The 8,677-nt window shown below is 36.0% G+C and overlaps 1 protein-coding gene across 2 annotated transcripts in view; it reads left to right on the top strand.

Annotated features, from left to right (window-relative positions):
* The window catches only part of LOC110596087 (uncharacterized protein C1orf112 homolog), a 9,079-nt gene extending 698 nt beyond the window's left edge, over positions 1-8,381 (top strand). The window contains exons 2-6 of one of the 2 annotated variants that reach the window (XM_021715129.1): positions 3,350-3,389; positions 4,857-4,945; positions 6,616-6,720; positions 7,154-7,294; positions 8,104-8,381. In XM_021715129.1, coding sequence (XP_021570804.1) covers positions 3,350-3,389; positions 4,857-4,945; positions 6,616-6,720; positions 7,154-7,294; positions 8,104-8,160 — 432 coding nt within the window. In that variant the 3' untranslated portion in view covers positions 8,161-8,381. Of the gene's footprint in view, positions 1-3,349; positions 3,390-4,856; positions 4,946-6,615; positions 6,721-7,153; positions 7,295-8,066 lie in introns of both variants that reach the window. The other variant, XM_021715128.1, reaches the window with a different exon arrangement.
* The last annotated feature ends 296 nt before the right edge of the window (positions 8,382-8,677 follow it).

Raw genomic sequence — 8,677 nt, 5'->3', positions numbered from 1 at the left:
AGGGGGGGGGGGGGGGGGGGGGGGCAGGCGCTGTGGCTCATGCCTGTATCCCAGCACTTTCGGAGGCCGAGGCGGTAGGTTTGCTTGATCCCGAGAGTTCGAGACCAACCTGGGCAACATAGTAAGACTCTGTCTACGAAAACTAAAAAAATTCGCTGGGAATGGTGGTAGGCGCCTGTAGTTGCGGCTACTTGGAAGGCTGAGCAGTCAGGATCACCTGAGCCCAGGAAGTCTAGGCTGCGGTGAGTTGCTGTGATCGTGCCACTGCATTCCAGCCTGGGTGACAGAATGAGACTAACTCAAAAAAAAAAGGACTTAGTTATACTGTGGTGTCAAGTCTTTAAAAGATGTTCAGTGAGTAAAAGTAAAAATGGGTTTCCCTTTCCCCTCTCGGACCTCTTTTTGTTTGCTGTTTAGAGAGAGTTGCTTCGATTTGTTGGCTTTCATCTATTGGATTTGAGGCGCTTAATGCCCCAGCTGCCCATGTGCAAACCATTCTTTGTTAGTCTCAAGCCTTTGTGGTTACAAAAGTGCCTGGAATCTTAGCCCTTCTGTTAAACCGTGTGTACGTCTTTGAGCTTACTTTCAACATAAAATTACTCTCAGAAGAAAACCATGACTTTCACTTGAGTCTCAACTCTGCACGAATAATTTTTCACAGCTAAAGTCCAATATAACTAAATATTACCATTACTTGGAAATCATTGACCTAAGCATTAGCAAAATTCTAGAAGTTGCCAAAGCCAGTTTTTAGTTATTATGTAGATCCAGAATTGCTGTCCTCCCATTCAAAAACATTTATTGCATACATAATGTGTATCAGGTATGGTATTAGGCTTTGGGAGAACAGAGATGAGATTTCTCTTCTTCCCTCTCAAACTTGTAGTGGAGGGAAGTCAACATTCCCACCTAGCTTTGCACCTCAAACTTGACATATTCAAAAGAGCCCAAACCTGTTTTTCCTCTAGTTTTCTTCATCTAAGATGATGGTTTCACAAACTGAAATGAAATCTTGTCTATCTCTCACATCCAGTTAGCATGTTCTATTGTTTCTGACTCCAAACTACATGTTGAATTAATCCACTTAACTCCATCTGCATTGCCACCACTCTGATTCCAAAACCCCATCCAAGTCCCTCACCTGGCTTATTAATAGTTAGTTTCCTTGCTTCTACTCCTGTCTTCCAATACTTAATTCAAAAAAGTTCAGAGGAAGAATCACAGATCACGTTGTTTCCCTTTTAAACCACCTTCACTGGCTTCTTAACAAATTAGGAATAAAATCCAAATTTACCTTTAAGGCTCCACTGATCTAACATTGCCCTTTTCTTGTACCTAGCTGACTATACTTTATTCAGGGATACATCAGGCTCACCTTCCTCAGAATCTTTGTGCTTATCCTAGTTCTCCCAGCCTTTTGTACATCTCATTATTTAGGCCTTGACTCAAATGTCACTCGCTTAGAGGGGCTTTTTCAGAGCCCTGAATTTTATTTTATTTTATTTTTGAGTTGGAGTCTCACTCTGCCTCCCAGGCTGGAGTGCAGTGGCATGTTCACAGCTACCCCAGCGTCGACCTGCTGGGCTCTAGCAATCCTTCCGCCTCAGCCTTCCAAGTAGCTGGAACTACAGGTCCGTACTACCACACCCAGCTAATTTTTTTTATTGTGGAGACGAGGTCTGGCCAAGTTACCTGGGATGGTCTTGAACCCGCGGGCTCCCAAAGTGCTGGGATTACAGTCTGAGCCACCGAGCCTGTTCTTTCAGAACCTTAAAATCTTAGGTATTACCCCCAAACTCAGTCTATTAAACTTTCATCACATTGTCCTGTTCAGTTTTCTAAAGAGTAGTTCATCATTAAGAGAAATGATCTTGTTTGCTGTGTGTATTTTCCACATTACACTGTAAAGTTTATAAAGGCAGGAACTTGTTTCTCTTTTCTTTTTTTTTTTTTGAGTTGGAGTCTCACTTATTGCCTAGGCTGAAGGGCAGTGGTACAATCAAGGCTCACCGTAGCCTTGGTCTTCCGAGTACCTGGGACTACCAGCCTGCACCACCATGCCTGCCTAATTTTTTAAAAATTTTTTTGTAGAGACAAAGTCTGTGTTGCCCAGGCTGGTCTTTGAACTCCTGGGCTCAATCAGTCCCCCTGTCTCAGCCTTGCAAAGTGCTGGGAATTATAGGCATGAGCCCCTGTGCCCAACTAGGAACTTGATTTTTTTCACTGTGTCATCCTCAGCACCTAGAACAGTGTCTGGCATATAGGAAGCATTCAGTAAAGAGCTAAAAATATTTCATGTTTTAAAAATTCTTGGAAGTCTCAACTGACAATATTATTTTCAGCTTATGGTAGTTTTTATCTGCACTATTTTTCACAAATGAAAGAAAAGTTTGTAATCCACAATGCCATCACCCAAACAAAATTATTTTTATGCTTTGCATTTTATATGTTATTTTCTAATTTTTATCTACATAATCATAATTTGTTGCTAATTTTGGAATGGCTAGAATTTTTTTGAGCTTCACTGAAATGAACTCATGCGTGGCTTATACCTCATTTTGATTGCTGCTGCTGCAAAAAAATGTGCAAAATAAGATTTCAAAAGAGGAATCCTTGTATTAGGATTATGCTTTTTTTTTCATTTGTGATTCTTACATTGCTTTTACAATAAAACATTTCTAACAATTCTCAATGGTGTTTAAGTAGGATAATTTGTTGCCACTCATTTGCAAGCTTCTGCTATGTACAGAAGCATTACAGTGTGATAAGGTTGGTAAGATGTGTATGCAAGCAACATCGAAATAAGATAGGAGATGATGAGTGGCTTAAGACAAGGCCAATCAAGTACTATAGAAATGCTGAGGAGAGAGAAATTTCTTTCCAGGAGTAGAAATGAGAAGTCCATGGGTTATTACAGTTTCTCATGTCAGAAATATTTTATGACTACACAAGATTTGAAAATTGTTTTAATTATTTGATTTACTTTGATGTCATGAAGGTCTGAGTCCCACATATCTCAATATTACCTTATGGTTTTGTGCTCCCTTCATATTTAATCACTTTCTGTGTTATAACCTCTATAGCCTTGAGTTACTTAAAATAATCAAATTTCTTCAATTTACAGTGGTTAAAGTTTATCCTTGGGCAATTTTGAAAATATTTTCTTAAAATGTTTTCACAATGTTATTTGTTTACTTAATAGATGTTAAGTTTTTAAAGGCAGAATTAGGCCAGTAATTTAAGTCTAATTTATGGATCATTGCTTAAATTTCAAGAAGGCTCCATTATTAATGTATTCTCAGTAAGAAATATCCTATTACTATACTAGTATCTTCCTTAATTATTGTACTCTTTGTATCGACACTCTGACAGTTGGATTGAGCATATTCGTAAGTAAAATTATTTTAGTTGTATGATTTACTTTGATGTCATTAAGGTCTGAGTCCTAGATACCTCATTGGATAAGACCTTACGGTTTTGTATTCCCTTCATATTTAATCATTTTCCATATGATAGCTGTATAACTTCTAGTTACTTAAAATGATCAAATTTCTTCAAATTACAGTGCTTAAAGTTTTAAATTTCATTTTGTGTAGGTATCATGAGTGTTCTGTTGATGTGTACATAAACACATTGTATATTTTAAATGTTAGTTAAATTATGATTAGGCCTATATAAAACATGATTTCCAGTCTGCTTAATAACCATCAGCCTCTAACATGTTTAAAGTCAATTAGAAAATAACTTTCTAAGCTGTCAAAAGTTGATTGAGAAGGTGACAGCAAATTTGTCATTTGGAGAAAGTTGACTTTCTCATCTTCATCTGTCTTCATCAGTCTTACCAATTTTACCTGACAAGATTTATTCTTTTAGTCAGGAGAAGAGATAGAGTTAAGACTAAGCTGCTCAGTTTGTTCATTTTTTGAATTAGCTTATTCTGTTTACATTTTACTTGGTTGTGGAATATTTGCTTATAGTTTTGAATATATTTGCTTATAGTTTTGAATCTATGTTGCATGTTGCAATCTGTTTTTTTAAATGACAAATTATTTTTTTATCCTGAGTATAAAAGTTGTTCACGTAGAATTTTTTTTTTTTTTTTTTTTGAGCTAGGCCCTCACTCTGTCACCCAGGCTGTATTGCAGTAACATGATCCTGGCTCACTGCAGCCCAGCCTTGACCTCCTGGGCTCAAGCAATCTTCTTGCCTCAGCCTCCCAGGTAGCTGGGACTATAGGCACACACCACCACACCCAGCTAATTTTTCTATTTTTTTGTAGAATCAGGATCTCCCTCTCTTGCCAGGCTGGTCTCGAACTGCTGACCTCAAGCAATACTCCTGCTTAGCTTCCCAAAGTACAGGGTTACATGTGTGAGCCATCATGCCCGGCCCATTGTAGAAAATTTGAAAAATGCAAGAAAACAAAAAAAAGGTTTTAATTTTTATTTTAAAGTATCCATTAATCTGAAATTATTAAGAACAGTTTGATTTCTATACATTCCTGTCAGCCTATCAATCATCCTTTGTATGTCCATATTTATATATATTATACTATTTTGGAAACTTTTTTTAACCTTAAAGTATTGTGAACATTTTTTCATGCTTTCATGTCATTTTCATGATGGCAGATCCTATTCAACAGATGTACCCACATCCATTTAACTGGTCCTCAATTGTTGGATATTTATGTTGTTTCTTTATTTTCTTTGCTATTAGGTACTTAATATGTAGGATATGGAATTTTGAAACTGTACAAAGTTTTAGATTGGGAATATTCTTGGATTTGTTAAAGGGAAATGACTTGTTGATTGACATGACTTAATATTTTTACAAAATGTTACTATTTTGCTGTATAGAAATTTTGAAAATTATCACAGAAATGTTTTTACCTCATATGAATCAACTGACATTGGAACAGACTTTCTTTTCACAAGTGTTACCAAAGGTATTGTGCTATTATCTTAATCTACATGTTATAAAACTTGTTAAAAATATAGCCTCAGTCTTAATTTATTCTTAATAGTGGCTCTGTTTTTCTACTCTATCAAGCATATTTGAAATTAAATTATGTAGTAAAAAATAGATGTTACATGAGAAAATGATGGTGTTAGTATAATCATTAGGTAATTAAAAACTTTACATTTTCAGATTGTTTGAGTCCTTTACTAATAGAACTTAAATACTCACTTAAAGCTATTATATGGAAATTTGAGATAGGTGATGAAATTAGCTAAATCCCTTTGTTTTTTTATCTTTCCTGTAGTGTCTATTAATAATTATCAGATTTTGGTGTCTGGGAAATGGAGTCAAAATTTATTTAAAAAGTCTTAGAACAAAAAAAGCAGAATTATTGGTAAAATTAAGTAACTTGGAGAAAATGTTAAATTTATAGACTATTACTTTTTAGATATATATGGTATGCTTTTTCTCTGAAAAGCACAGTCATACTATATATATATTTTTTAAAGGAGGGACCTAAAGTTACTTTGATGCCAAAATGAAACAGATTTGTGATCACTTATCTCTTATTGCAATGGATTTCTTTTCTTTTTTTTTTTTTGAGTTGGAGTCTTACTCTGTTGCCCAGGCTGGAGTGCAGTGGTACACTCACAGCTACCATAGCCTTGACCTGCTGTGCCCAAGTGATCCTTCAGCTTCCAAGTAGCTGGAACCATAGGTGTGCGCCACCACGCCCAGCTAATGTTTTTGATTTATTGTAGAGATAATGTCTCACCAGGCTGCCCAGTTTGGTCTCAAACCTGTGGGCTCAGGCAGTTCCCAAACGTCTGATATCACAGGCATGAGCCACTGCGCCTGGCTTGGAATGGATTTCTAAGTTTAACTTTTAAACATAATTATCAAAATGTCTTTTACTCATAAACACTTGATTATTCTCTATCTAAAAAGTTTCTTAGAATTTGTTCTCAACCACCAGAAAAAAATCCAACTATTATACAGGTGAAAGCAGGATGTTGAGTGCTAACAGGGTTATGGGAAACAATGTCTAATTGAACTACATTGTCTTGTTGACCATGTTATTTTTGTAATGTTTAGGCTATTTAAATTTAGAAAGATCTGAGTGGTAAGATCTTAGGAGGGCTAGAATGTCATATACAAAAAGCTGGGTTGTGAGGTCACATATGTACTTCTAATCCAGGAAGACTATTTGGAAGTGGGTCAGGAAGGGGAACTGGTTAAAATATAAGTGAATAGTGAGTAAATAGATGATTCTGTATAAATTCATTACTACTACCAGAAAATGCCCTTGTAAGTGCCCATGTGAGTCTTATTGGTCAAGACAGTCATCTTTTATTGTACAAAGAGTAGTACTTGTATTTGTTGTACCCCCAAAAGATGAGCTTTGAGTGATATTTTTAAATTCACAGAAGTAGAAAATCAATTCATGTCTGAGGTTATTAGAGGAGAGGTGTATTGTAGAAATACTTTTTATTTATATTTTTTACTTAATTAGAGGCCATTGTTAAGCTAGAAAGTACCCGTTGGGCATTACTAATGCAAAATCAAATCCTCCTATTGTGTTTTTTCTCTTTTGTTTTGTTTTTTCTTTTCTAGTGATTTCTGTTATTCTTATTTGTAATCTGATTTGTTTTTCAGACTGTGAAATTGTTTGATGACATGATGGATGAATTAATCAATGAAGCCAGAGGACTGTCAAGCCAAAATTTGGAAATTCAGACCACTCTAAGGAATATTTTACAAGTAAGTCAGATGTATTAGAAAGAGGGAGCTTAAAGAGTGAAATTTTTCTTTCTTTAATGCCCTAATGTTGGAATTACATTTATAGAATTAAAGATATGAATACAGAAATATAAATTCTGATTTTTAAATAAAATTTCATGCTGAGTAAATACCTAAGCGCTTGTAAGAAGACAAGTCATCAAGATAGCATGCTCTACCTGTAATTTCACGGCATATGTGTATGACACCTGCTATGTGCTTTGAAGTTTGGGTTAGGATTCCAAATGGCTAGACAGTTTTCTAATATTTGTAGTTCTTTTAGACTGAGCTTCTGTGAAAAGAGGAAGAGGGTGTCTGTTTTGTTCACTGTGGTATTCCTAGCACCCAGCATACTGTCTGATACCTTTTCAGTGCACATAGAATATATTCTGAATGAAACTTTCCTTTTTTCTAGACAATGGTGCAGCTCTTAGGCACTCTTACAAGGTGTGTTCAGCATATCTGTAGCACACAGGAATCCATCATTCTAGAAAATATCCATAGTCTTCCTTCCTCAGTCCTTCATATAATCAAAAGTACATTTGTACATTGTAAGGTGAGTAAAGGTCTAAGTACACTTTAAATGATCTAGAGTTAGTGGGTAAAGGAGCTGAGTAAAATAGTGTTTGTACAAATTGTATGTTTTTGCCTTATATTATTGGAATAGACTTTTCCATAGAACACAGAGCATGTATGTAAATGTTTTTAAGTAACTGGTTCTAAGGAAGTCATAAAAAGTGGCCTTTTGAGGTTTTTTTCCTTTTATCCTATCTCCCCTCTATAAAGAAAGGAATGGTAAGGACTTGTGCTGAGACACAGGGATCCAGAAACAGTTATGTCATATGGCATTGGTGGATCAATGTTCACTTACCTTAGTGATTAGGTGCCTGAACTTCCCTTTGTAAAGGGAAGTTAATTCTTAATCAGTCCATTTCTACATTCCAGAGGCAGCTTTAAGATACAAAAGTTGGCCTAGAATTTGTGGGGTACAGGCAGTTTTAATACTCTTGTTTGGGTGAATGAAAATCACTAGTTAATACCTCTCTGTATTTGTACACTGTGAGGTGAGTAAAGGTCATAGGTGATAGAGTGCTAAAACCTAATGTTATGTCTCTTTCAGTTCTGTATTTGCAAGATCATGGAAGTCCGAAATCATTTGCTTTATCACTCAAAGTATACTATATTCAATGGATGTTAACTAAACATTTGTTTAGTGAATGAATATGTGGTTCAATAAATGTATGATCTCTAATAGTATGAGTTAAAGTAAACTTGGCTCTTGAGCTTTTAAGATTTGTTTTTTTTCCTCTCATTTTTATTGTGATCAGAACAGTGAATCTGTATATTCTGGACGTTTACACCTAGTTTCAGACCTTCTCCAGGCTCTTTTTAAGGAGGCCTATTCTCTTCAAAAGCAGCTAATGGAACTTCTGGACATGGTTTGCATGGGCCCTTTAGTAGATGTGAATGATGATATTTTGAATATGGTCATAGGTGAGTGAAGAAAACTTTATGCTTAGCAAATAGTATATATGGATGACTATAAGACATGTGTCAATTAAAATTGTTTCTAATGATTCACGTCATCTTCTTACTCATGGCTAAAAAATAATTTAAATTTTATCAGATAAATTTTTATTTTTAAAATGTTGGTATCTATAACATTCTTTTTTTTTTTGAGTTGGAATCTTACTCTGTCACCCAGACTGGAGTGCAGTGGCCGCTCCCAGCCACTGCAGCCTTGACCTGCTGGGCTCTGGCGATCCTTCTGCCTCACCCTTCCAAGGAGCTGGAACTACAGGCACATGCTACCACGCCCGGCTAATTTTTGATTTATTGTAGATATGAGGTCTCGCCAAGTTGCCCAGGCAGGACTCAAACCCGCAGGCTCAGGCAACCCACTCACCTGGGCCTCCCAAAGCGCTGGGATTACAGTCTG

The sequence above is a fragment of the Carlito syrichta genome, unplaced genomic scaffold (assembly GCF_000164805.1).
Source record: "Carlito syrichta isolate Samal-C Ts95f unplaced genomic scaffold, Tarsius_syrichta-2.0.1 Scaffold306693, whole genome shotgun sequence".
NCBI classification, from domain to species: Eukaryota; Metazoa; Chordata; class Mammalia; order Primates; family Tarsiidae; genus Carlito; species Carlito syrichta.
This window is presented reverse-complemented; position numbering and strand designations above follow the sequence as displayed.